At 40.3% G+C, this 15,339-nt stretch overlaps 1 protein-coding gene across 2 annotated transcripts; it reads left to right on the top strand.

The window, feature by feature from the left end:
* Positions 1-203: 203 nt before the first annotated feature.
* LOC140360655 (cornifelin homolog B-like) lies at positions 204-8,154 on the top strand. Of its 2 annotated transcripts, XM_072445978.1 has the most exons (3): positions 204-323; positions 2,804-2,958; positions 7,979-8,154. In XM_072445978.1, exons 1-3 carry the CDS (start codon positions 218-220, stop codon positions 8,099-8,101), a joined length of 384 nt encoding a protein of 127 aa, XP_072302079.1. In that variant the 5' UTR covers positions 204-217; the 3' UTR covers positions 8,102-8,154. The 2 variants fall into 2 exon arrangements, 1 of the variants encoding a protein (XP_072302079.1); XR_011926935.1 differs by lacking the exon at positions 2,804-2,958 and having other exon boundaries at positions 225-323; positions 7,979-8,101.
* Positions 8,155-15,339: the final 7,185 nt, after the last annotated feature.

The raw sequence follows: 15,339 nt of genomic DNA, 5'->3' as shown, positions 1-15,339 counted from the left end.
TTATTTATTTTTAAGCTTTTGGTAAAGAATACCAATAACCTGGACCTAAATTGTGTTGCAGTGGAGTTTTCACATTGTGGGACAAATAAAGGTTTTCTTATCTGAACCCCCCCTGAAATATCAGCACACAAATTATGTATTATTTATTTTGTTAACTATACTATACTATCTGTGGCTTTTACCAACAATTCCATTCACCATTATTGCAGAAAACACCATGTCATCCAAAATGGTCGTCAGCCAGCCTCAGCCGGTGATGCACGTCCTGGGATCAGACGAGTGGAGCTCTCGAATCTGCGACTGCTGCCAGGACGTCCCCGAATGTAAGGCTCATTTGACTCGAGTGAATGAATGACTCAATTCTAAAGCAACTGTGAGCATCTGGGAAAAGCCCTGAGCAAGACCAATGCATTGTCATCATTTGAAATATAACTTTTGTCACAAACCCTGCTCCGTTTAGAACCGTATAGAACAGGGCTTTTCAACTACGTTTTCCCGAGGGCCAGTTATTTGGCTGTAATAAGGGTTTGAGTCACACAAAATATCCTCAAACACTGTTTCAATAAATGTAGTTAATACAATACAATAACTACTGATATATTAGATTTTGTGTGAGAAATAACATACAACATGCTTTGACAACATTGGACTGAAACCACCCACCTGTCCGCCGGCGAACATTTTCTATATCTCAAATATTCTCTTACATCATCACTTTTATTTCCGTGGTCAATACCAGCAAGCCATACATCATTTTAAAGCTTATTTTCTCAACAAAACGAATATGTCATTGATTTACATTGAATGATATGCCCCAAGAAGCAATTGCCAATAGTTTGTGAGAAAGTCTCAACTTTTACAAACGCATGTCCTACCTGTTTGCTGTTTATGACGGACGAAACGGCTTTAATTCTGTACATCCTTGTACTCAGTCTGTCCGTAAGGAACCATTGAAAAACAATATCCACTTGTATTTTTCCTGAAGTTATCTGATTTCGAGATATTGTCAAGTAAACAAACTTTTCTTCGTTTCTCGCCCGACGAGAATGCGCTTGTCCGGCGCATTTCTCCGTCCATAACAAATGACCTGTTTGACTTATACGATAGTGTTTGACATCGATCTCTTCCTTAGACTGTTACCTACAGAATGAGACCATCCACGGGTTTGTTTGCTACAGCCTCCGGAGGAAAAAAATTTGGCGCTTCCGAAGCGCGCGTCCATCTTTGTTTTTAGCCCTTAGCTTCTGCTAACAGGCACGCAGGAGACTTTGAGTAACATATTATTCTAGCCAATGAGGAGAGCTTTTTCCTGATAGGCGGGACAAAGGGCTTATTGACACAGAATCTTCTGTATTCTCGTGCGTAAGGCTCCGGGAAGGCTGTAAAGAGCCAGATTTCTCGGCAGGATTTTGCGCATAACGTTTTCTGAGTTTATTAGCCTTTTGGACGTGCATTTTGTTAGATATATGTATTATTATACCAATATAAAAATAAAAATATTATATATATATATATATTTTTTTTTTTAACCTTTATATGGGAAATTCATGGGTAAACTCATATTTACACATTTTCACATATATTGTTTTTAGCAGTTATAATTGCTATTAGTGGCCTACAAAACATCAAAATGTATGTTTTATGATCATAGAGGAGCTAAAATTGTAATAAAACAGTTTGGCACAGTTGGCACATATTTGGATCACTTGTTCCGAATATACTTTTTGACACAAAAAGGTCAACATCACCAAAATGCCTGTTCCCAGAGATCTGAAACTTTACACAGTTGTTGTCAACAAGATAAACATCATGTACAGTGAACAGCATATGCACACAATGAAGTATGTCATGCTCAGGACCATTACAAATTGACAATATTCAGGCGAGACTAAAAAAGGATGTTTTGTTTATGTTTGGGCTTCTGTAGTGTAAGTTCTGAAGCCCTGACAGTGTGACATGTGCACATCTGCAGAAACTAGAAGGCCTAAGCTTTCTAATGATGCATCACACTTGCATGTGGAACATAAGATCCTCTTTTAATAAGCAATGCCATTTGGGTATGTCCAACCATTGTGCACAGGGCGAAAATAGGTGGGTGGTAACAGGTTAAACCAGGACTTGACTAGTATCAACCAGGTCAGAGCCCGGACTAACCCTGATATGGTGCAATATTCTCCGTCCATATAACTGCTGTAAATAAGAGCGTTTACTTTTGCCACTATTATTGTTTTTATCTTTTTTTTATATATATATATATATATATATATATATATATATATTCCTTATTAAGAATATGAAATGTTTTGTTTATAAGAGTTTTTCTATTAAGAGTGTTTTTTTTTAAACTTTCTATAAGTTATCTGTTCTTTTACTTCTGAATCTACTTGCGTTGCAACAACAAAATTTCCCCATTGTGTGGACAAATAAAGGCTTATCTTATCTTATCTGAATCAAAACAGGTCTGACAAGGACTAAACCAAGACCAAACCCGGTCTAAACTAGTGCTAGTACTATTTTTATTTATTTATTTCTAATATTTGGAACATGTGGGCTGGATTGAATCGCTCGGTGGACCTGATGTGTTGAATAGCCCTGGTATAGAAGTAACCACTGAGCAACAGGTCCATGTTTGGATCAGAACGTGGAAAGGTTTGATGTGTGAATAAATGAGTGAGTATGTGGTCAAAAGGACAAGAGACTCAACTAAACTAACCTCTCCTGCTTTTTCAAATGAAGCATGTGCTGTAACTGACTGGAATGAGTAGTTTACAGATAAAAGTAATAATGTTGTCATTGTTTGCAGGTTGTTGCGCTTTCTGGTGCCTCCCCTGTTTTGCCTGTAGAACCTCGAAGAAGTACGGCGAGTGTCTGTGTCTCCCCCTGCTGGACATGTTTGGTTTCATCCCTCCGATCGCGATGTCTATGCGAGTTTCTATGAGACAGCGCTACGGCATTAGAGTAAGAACTGCAGCACATGTGGTAGTATTATGGGACTGAATCCTTGTGCAAAATGAGTCAAACATCCCATTCCCACAGGAAAAAAAATAATAACTGAGAGTATTACACAATGAACTGACGTGTCCAGACGTTTTCACTGAGCTGGCCCGATAATCTTGAGAATTACACTTAAAGGCTTTTACTGTCTAAAAATGTGACTGTTGCGTTTTGTTGTTTGTCAGACATCTTTTCTGAAAGAACACACACTTGCAGCTTCTTTGTTCCACTTTATTCTCCAACATGTGCAGAGCAAAACGTGGCGACTGTCACAACAGTGAGAAAACATGCGCCAGGACATCAGGTAGAAGAAGTGGTCACAACCGGAAGTGGTCAAATATAACAACAAAATAATACATTAACATAAAGTGCACATAAATAACAATATGTATGAGAACACAATTCTAACACACACCCTTGTTCTCATAAAATCTACCCAGAACTTGTATTTCCAAAGAACCATTTTTGAAACTTGAATATCCTTGCTTTACTCACAGGTTTTGTCAATATGTCTGCTGCCATATCTTCTGAAGGGCAGTAGCCAATATTAATCTTTCCCTCATCTTCTCATCTTCTCGAATAAAGTGATGTTTTACATCAATGTGCTTTGACCGCTGTCGGTTTACTGGATTTTAGGCCAGAGCAATTGCTCCCTAATTGTCTCCAAACACTTTGGTACAAGAGTAGATCTTATTGTCCGTACCATTTAGTAGTTGTATTAAGTACATGCTTTCTTGAGTAGTGGCGGTGAGCCCTATGTACTCGGCTTCACAAGTTAATAATGCCACTGTTGGCTGTTTCTTTGATTTCCAAGATATCACTGGACCTTGTTTTGAAAGAGCAAAACCGTACCCTGTCGTACTGCGTCTGTCTGTTACTGAGGACGCCCAGTCAGAGTCACTAAATGCTATTAGATTTAGTTCTTCATTAATTTTCTTAAAGACCAGCTCAAAGTCATTGGTGCCTTTGAGGTATCTTAGGACATGCTTTGCCATCACCAAATCCTCTCTCTTTGGTTGTGCTAACTTTTGTGACAGTTTACTGACCACCCAGCTGATGTCTGGTCTAGTGCTAGTCATGGCATAAATAAGACTGCCCACAATCTCACGATACTCTCTTGGGTTAACAGTCTCACATTTGTAATTTTCTTCATTTGAGGTAGTGTCTGATTTTAATTCACAAGGTGTGGACCTGGGTTTTCACTCAGACAGGCCAAAACATTGAAGCATTTTCTCAATGTACTTTTTCTGAGTCATTTTGATTTCATTCCCCTTCTGTTCAAACTGTATCCCGAGAAAATAGCAGATTCTGCCCAGGTCTTTCATATTGAATTTGAATTTCATTGTTTCTTTAAATGCCATTAGCAAATCCAGGTCGCTAGCACCAATTATTAAGTCATCTACCCAAATGATGACAAGTACCGTTTCATTTTCTGAACATTTTCTGTACACACAATGATCAGAAGAGTTTCTCTCAAAACTGTTTTGTTCCAAATAGTCATGTAAAAGTTTGTACCAGTTTTGGCCGGATTGTTTTAGGCCGTAAAGAGATTTTCTTAATCTGTAGACTTTTCTGACCCTGTTTGTTCAAAACCCTCGGGTTGATCTATGAATATTTCCTCTTCAATAGGAGCATGTAAATATGCCGTCTTGACATCCATTTGATGGACAATAAGGTCATTTTGGGTTGCTATCTGCATTAAAGCATGCACCGCAGTGATATTTGCTGTTGGTGCAAAGGTTTCGTGATAATCGTTTCCTTCTGTTTGTCTGTATCCTTTTGCCACAAATCTAGCTTTAAAAAAAATTCCCACCACATTTTCTTTAAGTGCATAGACCCATTTTCCACCTACAGTGGTTCTACCTTCAGGTAATGAAGTCAGTTCAAATGCCTTGTTTTCTTTGAGAGAGTTCATCTCTTCTGCCATTGCTTGCTCATCTTTACAGTTTGATGTGTAATCCTCCAAATATTTCGGAGGTTTTGTTTCCCTCTTTGGATAGCGTCCTTGTTGGCATTGCTCCTCAGTCTCTTCTGTGTCTGTTGTATCACAGTCCGGTTCATTGGTGTTTTCCTCACTTTCATGTAGTGATTCTCCTACAGGAGCGTTTACAGGTGCTTTGTAATTGTCCAGTTGTAATTCTGACTCACTTTCTTCAGTCTGTGTTTGTTGTTCAAGTTTTTCGGATGTGTAATTTTTAATAAACTTGACCAGTCTATACTTTGACACGTTTCCCTTGTGTGGAATATAAACTAGGTATGCTGGGCTATTTTTACTGTAGCCCACAAATATTCCTTTTTCACATCAAGCTTCTTGTGGTCATGGATGTATGCGTAACACTCAGATCCAAATATCCAGAGTTTAGAGAGATCTGGTCTTTTGCCTGTAAGCATCTGATATGGTGTAATTTTAGTTCTATTATTGTAACACCTGTTGCGAATGTGAGCAGCATTTTGAATGGCATAGGGCCACAGTGCTTTAGGTAACCCCTTTTCCAACAGTAGGCACCTTCCTATATCAAACAAAGTTCTCCATTGTCTCTCCGCTGTGCCGTTCTGATGAGGAGAATATGGTGCAGATGTTTCATGTGTTATACCCCTTTCTCTTAGTAGGGTTTGAAAGGAGCTGCTGGTGAATTCAGTGCCATTATCTTATCGAATGCACTTGACACGGCCGTAAGGTGCACAGTCAGCTAGAAACATTTCTGTTAGGATAAGATAATCCTTTATTGTCCACACATGGGGAAATTTCATTGTTGCAACGCAGGTAGATACATAGGAAAAGAACAGATAACTTATAGGAAGTTTAAAAAAAAAAAAAACACTCTCAATAGAAGATCTCTTATAAACAAAAACTCTTATAGACAAAACCTCCCATTTCCCAACAAGGGATGGAGAGGAAAATAAAGATAAAAATAATAAATAAATTGTGTAAAATAAATAAATAATAAAATAATAAAGAATAAATACATAAAACATAATGATAATAATAATAAAAGTTGCCACTGTGGTTTCAATTTTGTATTTTAGGAAATAGACCGACACTGCCCCTGAAAAGTCATTTGTAAATAGAATAGCATACTTATGACCACTGTGGCCGTTTGGCTCAATGGGGCCAGCTAAATCAGTATGCACCAATTCTAAGGGCTCACTTGCTTTTGGGTCACATTTTCAGTTTCTGTTATTTGTGAATTTTCCTTCTGTGCACACCTTACAATCTAGTTTAATATTACCAGTAATTTTCATTCTCTCTACAACATCAGGTAATTTATACACATCACTCACATTGCAGTGGCCTAAAATCTCGTGCCATGTTTTCACATCACATATCAGATTTACATTGTCACAAGATCCTATGTCATGAAATGAAGAGTCATTGTTTACCATTTTCAGGTAGTAGAGTATTCTTCGATGGTGAAGGTAGTCCCCTCTTTGTTGATGAGCTCATTCTGGTCTTTCTTGAAGACCACCGCTGCTCCGTAGGCTGTGGCTGCTTTCACTGAGAATATGCTCTGCGGGTAAGATGGGGTGAAGAGTGCATCCTTCAGCGTGACTGTAGTCCATTTGCCTTGAACATCTTGTAAGAGCGACGCTGGCATCCCCCCTCTTCAGCGCCACGTTGTTGGTCCTGGATCCATCGGCGAGTTCCATGTAGTGCTTTCCAGGGTCGAAGGTCTCGTCAAATTCGTTCATCTCTGTAATGATGTGTGAGGTGGCTCCACAGTCCACCATTAGTCTCTCTTTCATTATGTCAGTGGGTATTAGTCTATTGTTGACTTTGAACATAAAGGTTTGTTCTTCTTTCTTGTCCTCTGTTTAGCATCATCTTTGTTTTTATTCTTCCTTCTGCATGTCTCATCACGGTGTTTAGAACTTCTGTGATAAGTACACCACTTTGGGCCAGTTTTATGAGGACAGTCTTTGGCGATGTGCCCACGGTTCCCGCATCCATAACATGTGATTGAAGTTATGTTTACTTTCATCACATTGTCTGCTTTTGGTTTATTTTCAAACCTCTCCATCTCTTCATAACTCCGCAGGTTGCTCTTAAACTGTGTGAATGTTATGTCCTCCTTGCTTTGGGCTGTGTGAATGGAAAAAGGTTTGTACCCTTCTGGAAGTCCCTTTCATGGCGATAATGAGGCACTTATGACTTAATTTGCATTTCTGAGCGCTGTTACTGCTTTTTCAGTTTGTTTTATATATTCCGTCACAGGTTCATCTGGTCTCTTTTGTAGGGATGTGAGCTCCGTGTACAGCCTGATGATTCTTGGCTTGCCGTGACTGGCGTAGTGATCCCGTAATATTTTAAGGGCCGTTTTGCCGTTATTAGCTGCATGACCAGGGATAAACTTTTGTCGTCGAGAAATTGGAGTTCCGCATAACACTCGCATTTTTGTCGGCATCAGGCGCAGCTGTCGATAGGATAATGTCTGTCAGCCCTATTATTCGTAAGTGGCCGAGAAATGTTTCTTCCCAAAGTTCGTAGTCATTTTCATCACAGCTGAAGACCAACCTTTCCCATCTTCCTCCAGTGTCGCGCCTGGGCCCATAACCTGTTGCGTTTTGTTGTTTGTCAGACATCTTTTCTGAAAGAACACACACTTGCAGCTTCTTTGTTCCACTTTATTCTCCAAAATGTGCAGAGCAAAACATGGCGACTGTCACAACAGTGAGAAACCATATATTGCGCCAGGACATCAGGTAGAGGAAGTGGTCACAACAGGAAGTGGTCAAATATAACAACAAAATAATACATGAACATAAAGTGCACATAAATAACAATGTGTATGAGAACACAATTCTCATACACATTGAAACAACGGTCGAAAAGTCTGAGGAATAAAGTCTGGCGGTAATGCAACATTTGGATGCCGACCGCCATAAAACAACAACAACAACAACAACAATTCTAACAGTGACTGTGCATGTTTTGTAGATACAATGCTATCATTTCACTGACCCCATGACGTGCTCTGTGTTTCAGGGGAACATGTGTCGTGACTGTTTGTTCACGTTCTTCTGCTACTCCTGCAGCTGGTGTCAAATGTCACGGGAGATGAAAAGTAGGCAGATCCCCATCGTTTTGGTCAACAGCAACTACAGATGACTATAACATAAAGACAACGCATGATCATCTTTCTTCCCAAGTTGTTTTTACAAATTGAGCTTTATTTATGATGCATAATGAATGCAAAGTTCTGCTACTGCGACTTAATTTCTACATTTTATGGCACTCAGACTGATCACGGGATTTTTATTCCCTAGTAATTTCATGATCTGATATATAATATAATATATCTGTTTTGTTTTGTGTCTTCCTCTAGGATTAAATATTATATTCTAAAAATGTTGTTTACATGAAGGATTACGACATAATAATCATACTAATAAGCCTCTACAATATTAAAATATTTATTTCCATCAAGTGTGTCATTGTTCCTCACACAGATCTTAAGTGTGTCATTGTTCCTCACACAGATCTTCAGCGTGTCATTGTTCCTCACACAGATCTTCAGCGTGTCATTGTTCCTCACACAGATCTTCAGTGTGTCATTGTTCCTCACACAGATCTTCAGTGTGTCATTGTTCCTCACACAGATCTTCAACGTGTCATTGTTCCTCACACAGATCTTCAATGTGTCATTATTCCTCACACAGATCTTCAGCGTGTCATTGTTCCTCACACAGATATTAAGCGTGTCATTGTTCCTCACACAGATCTTCAATGTGCCATTATTCCTCACACAGATCTTCAGTGTGTCATTGTTCCTCACACAGATCTTCAGCGTGTCATTGTTCCTCACACAGATATTAAATGTGTCATTGTTCCTCACACAGATCTTCAGCGTGTCATTGTTCCTCACACAGATCTTCAGTGTGTCATTGTTCCTCACACAGATCTTAAGTGTGTCATTGTTCCTCACACAGATCTTCAGCGTGTCATTGTTCCTCACACAGATCTTCAGCGTGTCATTGTTCCTCACACAGATCTTCAGTGTGTCATTGTTCCTCACACAGATCTTCAGTGTGTCATTGTTCCTCACACAGATCTTAAGTGTGTCATTGTTCCTCACACAGATCTTCAGTGTGTCATTGTTCCTGACACAGATCTTCAGCGTGTCATTGTTCCTCACACAGATCTTCAATGTGTCATTATTCCTCACACAGATCTTCAATGTGTCATTATTCCTCTCACAGATCTTCAGTGTGTCATTGTTCCTCACACAGATCTTCAATGTGTCATTGTTCCTCACACAGATCTTAAGTGTGTCATTGTTCCTCACACAGATCTTCAGTGTGTCATTGTTCCTCACACAGATCTTAAGTGTGTCATTGTTCCTCACACAGATCTTCAGTGTGTCATTGTTCCTCACACAGATCTTAAGTGTGTCATTGTTCCTCACACAGATCTTCAATGTGTCATTATTCCTCACACAGATCTTCAATGTGTCATTATTCCTCTCACAGATCTTCAGTGTGTCATTGTTCCTCACACAGATCTTCAATGTGTCATTATTCCTCACACAGATCTTCAATGTGTCATTATTCCTCTCACAGATCTTCAGTGTGTCATTGTTCCTCACACTGATCTTCAGTCTCTGGGGTTCAGATCTGGAGTACATTAGTTTCTTCTTCTCCTCAGATGTTTTCTTTGCTCGATGCCAATTGTAAGCGCCATTTTACATGGTTTGATATTTTACAGTCTTAATTTTATGTTATTCATAATAACTCATTTGTGTTTTATTTAAAAGAAGTTTGCATGTGTGTGCATGTCCCGGACGCTTGGGGGCGCACTACTGTTACCTGTCATGTAAAACAGGTGAAGAAGTCACTTGTAAAACTCTGTTAATAAAGAGAGATGGCTGGAGCAACACGGTCGTTTTACCGTGCTGCGACTACACCAGTGGTCCTACGCGTAAAACAGGCTCATGCAGTCATTATTTTCCGAAGAGTTTAAAACGAAGGAACAAAGAACTAGGATTAGCCTCTACACCAATGATCTGACACTTCTCAAACACACTGACATCTTTTTATGACAGAGGGATTCGTCTTTCCACAAGGTTGTTTCAGAAATGAGAAGCCGGTCGCTGCATCAGTCGGGTTTATTTATTTATTTTGGACAGGCAGAATGTGTCCTTGTTTTGCTGGTTGAAGCCTGACGACCCCGGACCTTTGTCATGCTACACCATAAAAAGTCCACTAGGGGGAGACACACACTCCATCCATTTTCTACCGCTTGTTCCGTTTTCGGGGTCGCGGGTGACTGGAGCCTATCCCAGTGACTTCGGGCCTTAGGCGGGGTACACCCTGGACAGTGGCCAACTCGTTGCAGGGTTAACACAGAGACATAGACATTACAGACAGTTCACTCTCACATTCATTCACTAGGGGCAATTTAGAGTCACCAATTTTTGCCTAACACATGCATGTCTTTGGACAGTGGGAGGAAGCCAGAGAACCCACGGTAACACGGGGAGAACATGCAGACTCCACCCAGAGATATCATGTGATGAAGGTTACACTGCACAATGATAATCCCTTTTGTAAATAAATAATTATACTGACTGTTTTTTCATTCATTAATATGTTGTACTGGTTTATTTTGCAGACAGTATAGTATAAATAGAACACATATGGGAATTAATTAAACACAATTAATACAAGTGAATGTACAATTTATTCTTGTAAACTACACTTCACCTGCTCTAGTGTACGTATTTCATATATTGTCCACTAGATAGAGCTGTGCTACTTACAATTAGAGTCATGTAGGGTCAGACATTGAAAATGTTTTAATGACTTAATGATTTTGTTGACATTGGCTTAATGGCACAGGTCATTCCCACAGGCTGATCTCGTAGTGGACATAAAGACTCGTGACAGACTTCACTTTAGAATCTGGACATCTTTGGACAACTACTTCAGCATAAAGTTCTTAGGAAAATGGTAATTCTCGATAGAGTTAAAGCACTGGAGTAAACACGTGCATTCATTGCGTCAAATCCAATCTATTCATAAAGTACTTTAAAACAACAACCCGGTTAATTGTAAAGCAGACCTTGTGCAATCAGAACAGCCGCGTGAAACTGTTTTTCTACATGTTTGTTTGTTTGTTTGTTTGTTGCACTTATATTCTCACATTCATGTCACCTGCAGATAATCGTGATAATGAACATTGTCATTATCCATAAATGATCAGGTTCAACATTTATGGGTTGTCATTCTGGAAGTCTGCATCGATAACCGTGCAATTTGGAACTCCCAAGCTAAAAGTCAGCAAAGCGAGTCACACTAGAGGGTGCAGCGGCATGGCAACTGAGTCATGCATCACTGCCAGACGGTCTTGGGTTCGATTCCCAGTGAGATGGGCTTGTATTATTAAAATATCAGTCATGTTGAATATCTATCCATTACTTCAGATAAACCGCAGCATCGATATTGTTTTATTTCCCCTCGATCGTCCCTTTGGCTCGGCTTTGTGTTTTCGACCGTGTAAACCGTGTGCATTGGGGTTGTTTTAAATGGGATTATAATGACAGTTATGGTTTGGTAGAATTGATGTTTGTGACTTTTATTAGGTGCCAGCGGAGGGGCGGTTCCCAGCGGCCCGTAAAAAAAAAAAGTAGAGGAATTTTAATTGGTCGAAGCCACTGGCACACTCTTTGTTCTGCATGCTCCAAATAGGCTTCTGTTGCACCGAAACCTGATTTAGAAACTGTGAATTTAACCCGGCGCCCCTCCAAACGCACACAGAGACACGACTCTTTGCCTCTTAAGGAGTTTTTTTTTCATGAACAAAATGGCTGCTTTCCCTTCACTCATTTCCTCTAATCAAAACGTGTTGAGGAGTAATTTTACACAGCTTCATTCATGTAGCGAACACGTCAGGGGAGGTGAACGGCCACCTACAGTACGTGGATGTAAGGAACCTGAAAATGTAGTAAAAGATAATAAGCTACAAATTAAGAGAAAGAAGTGGCAACAGAGGAAATGTGCGCGAGGCTACAGCTAAGTTTACAGTGTGATGGTTTGTAACTTTTTGGCTCCATGGAGACGTTATTGCTAGTCAACTTGCTCGGTGGCGCAGTGGTTAGCGCTTCAGCGTCACGCAAAAAAGCTCATCGCCAGGGGCCTTTCTGTGTGGAGTTTGCATGTTCTCCCTGTGTCTGCTCCGGTTTTCCCATGGCTAAAATCACAAGGTCCCCTCTGTACCCAGGATTCTAAAACTTTCCTGGTTAAATAAAAAAATAATACTTAAAAAATACATTGAAAAATATTTGTTTTAAGCTGAAAAATACCTTGGAAAACAAGCCACTCCACAGATCTGATCCATAGGCCTGACTCAGGCTGGGTACATAAGTAAAGGAATAACAAGCAGATGGCAAATCAGTGTACTTTTAATTCAAATTTACTCCAAATTTAGAAGGACGAGCCTTTGAAATGTTCTTTTTTAGTTTGTAGCTGGTTTATCATTTGTATTAATGTAATCGCACACAAAAATGGGCACAAAGTTCAATGTCTTCTCTGTCAGTATAAATTAACAAAGGTGGAATTGCTTTTTCTTTCTTCAAGTATTCAAAACACAGAGGGATTAATCACTCATAAAGGCATGGTGAAGTTTGTTGAGCACAAATAACAAACATTTGTTGCTTTTGAGTTTGGACATTTCTTTCAAAAACAGTCAATGGCAAATAGCATAATCAAATTCCAAAACGTCAAGAACGCAATAGTCTACAGCTACATCTTGTTAAATCTCCATTTTCTGCCCATTTGTCCACTTGAAGCACGCATTTGCCAGATTCAGGAAGTGTTCGTTTTAAACAACACGCCCGGGTCGCTGGGGGAGTAGACTATTGAATGTTTCAGGTCGACACGAAGGTGGGTTTTTGACATGCGCTATCAGACGCCGAGCCCAAAGAAAAACAAAGATGGCCGCCTTGTGAAAACACTGGCCGCAGGGAGCAACAGATAGAGGCAGACGGAGAGGGCACACGGGCCAAGCGCTATCAGAGCATCAGTCAGCTGTCCACTACCACCGCACTGACCGAGGAGCTTCACACTCAGGAGCCAATGCTTCTCAGGAGGACTTGACATGAAAGTAGCATATGTGGGAATCATTCTATTTTGTAGGGGTGTCTAAACATTTCTTCGAGGGTCAAATGAAGTTGAGGCTCGAGTTTGTGCTTTTCACAATTTACAGAGGCCAGAGCAGAGTTTTGCCTCGTGTTAAGGCAATAAGAGTGTACTTCTTGGTTCTCGGAAAATGAACAGCTTTACAATTGCTGCAGACAGCACATAGCGTCTCATTTTGACCAGAACAGCTGCTTTTACAATCTGTACTGCACATTTTGCTCAACGAAATTGTCAATAGAGTAAAGCCACTTTAAGCATTAGTCTAACTCAGGGGTGTCCAAACTTTTTTCACCAAGGGCCGCATTTTGAAACTTAAACAGGGCAGAGGGCCACAAACCACTTGACAATGTCGAATTTGTTGAATGACAAAGTGAATCATTATAAATTTTGCATTTGACGTAATTGCGATGAGCCTCCACACCTTTAATTAGACTTGGAACATTAATATTAGGTTAGAGGATTTTTGGCATGCAATCTGAGTCTCATTGCCTCGTGTTGGGGACAGCCGAGTTGTTCTCCCACATGTCAATCATTTCCTGCCTCCCACTGCACACCTGCAGGCTCGTCCCCAGCATAACAGCACGTTTCCCATGGCTGTGCATGCGTGGTTGATATGCCGGTGTGTGTTTAGCGAGTTCCTTCAGTTACAGTACAAAAATGACTCCGAGAAAGACTGTGTTTGAGCTCAGAAGAGACGGAAATCTGCAGAGATGAGAGATGATGTGATTGAGCTAATAAACAGACGACACGTGTAGAGGCGGGGTTGTTGCTGCTCACGCACAAGGTTTGATGGGAGGCGGCCTCTTGGAATCAACAGGAGGGAGGGGGTTGAGTGTGGGGGGGAGTGTGCGCATGCACATTTTAAAAAAAGGGACTAACAGTTGCTTGAGTTCAACTCGGCGAAAAATCCTCTTTTATTCCTTTAAGGGTAAAAATCTTATGAGGGCTGCATTTGTATATTACATTTAAATTGCCTATTGATTTTACTGAAGTGCTAATTACAAAACTGTGTTCTTATTGTGTGCATTTGGTTCATAAGTTTATCAAACTACAAAGCAGAAAGAGTGTATTGGATGTATTGATGTGTGACATACGATTCATGCTGACGTACGTCACACACAGATTAGAGTGATTATACTGCGGCAGGTAGTAGACAAATGGTTTCTGCGGGAATAGACCAGTGTTTACTTTTTGTACTTTGCCTTTTTATAAACGCAATTAGTTCACAAATATTGCCTGAAATGTTGACTTTTAACTGACAAAGACCTTCATCAAAGTGAGCATGAAAAAACAACTTTTGTATTTCGTGCAGCACTGTTAGGGATCATCTCAAAATCGTTTGAAGCTGAAAAGACGTAATATTTTTCGTCTTGGGGGGGGGTTGAACCGACATTTCGTCTTTTTGTGGCTTTGAAGCTTCAATACATCGTTGTGGCAGTAATTGTTTTGAAATGCTAAAAAACTCTATTAGCAACGAGCAATAGGCCAACATTAGACAGTGGGCGCGGAGCACGGCGGGTGCATGCGCGGAGCACGGCGGGTGCGTGCGGGGGAGCACGGCGCGCCGTGGCCAGCGCGGGGAGCGGGGCGGGCGTCGCCATCGGTAGGCAGATGAATTGTTATTTAAAATCAATAAGTTAGGTAATCGTAAAATTGCAATATTTTTTCTCACTATAATCGGGATGCAGGTCAAACATAATTGACTTGAAGAAATCTTCTAACAAACGAAGCATGGCTTGTAAGTGTCTGAAACTTCCCCGTGCTCCCCCGCACGCCACAAGAAACATTAGTTTCTCACTAGAGCATCCTCTTGAGACTGATCTCAATGTGGTCATCTCACTATTTCGGTTGAATGGGATGTGTCGTAGGGCCCATGGACCATGTGGATTGAGTAAACAAACATGTGCGACAGGTGACATTATTTGGAGAGTTCATAACTTCTACTGATAAACATACCAAAGGATGTTCAGGGACTAGAGGTGAGCAGGGTCTATCAAGCTACAATAGTTTTATCAACGCGTAACATTTTATGTAATGCCCGAATTTTTTTTTATTAGTTTTTTGAGGGGGGGAGGGGGTCCAGAGAGAGACGGAAAAAAAATCGTCTTTTAAGCTTCAACCTATTTTGACAAAACACAGGGGAATGCTTTATTTGTTAGAAGATTTCTTCAATCATAGTGAGAAAAAATATCACAATTTTACAATCACCTA

This window comes from Eucyclogobius newberryi, unplaced genomic scaffold, assembly GCF_026437365.1.
Source record: "Eucyclogobius newberryi isolate DKJ021-1_F unplaced genomic scaffold, fEucNew1.0.hap1 SCAF_15, whole genome shotgun sequence".
NCBI classification, from domain to species: Eukaryota; Metazoa; Chordata; class Actinopteri; order Gobiiformes; family Gobiidae; genus Eucyclogobius; species Eucyclogobius newberryi.
This window is presented reverse-complemented; position numbering and strand designations above follow the sequence as displayed.

Coding starts and splice junctions, on each gene's coding strand:
- LOC140360655 (XM_072445978.1), top strand. CDS start 218: ATGTCATCCAAAATGGTCGTCAGCCAGCCTCAGCCGGTGATGCACGTC. Junction 324..2,803: donor CTGCCAGGACGTCCCCGAAT/GTAAGGCTCATT, acceptor CATTGTTTGCAG/GTTGTTGCGCTTTCTGGTGC. Junction 2,959..7,978: donor GACAGCGCTACGGCATTAGA/GTAAGAACTGCA, acceptor TCTGTGTTTCAG/GGGAACATGTGTCGTGACTG.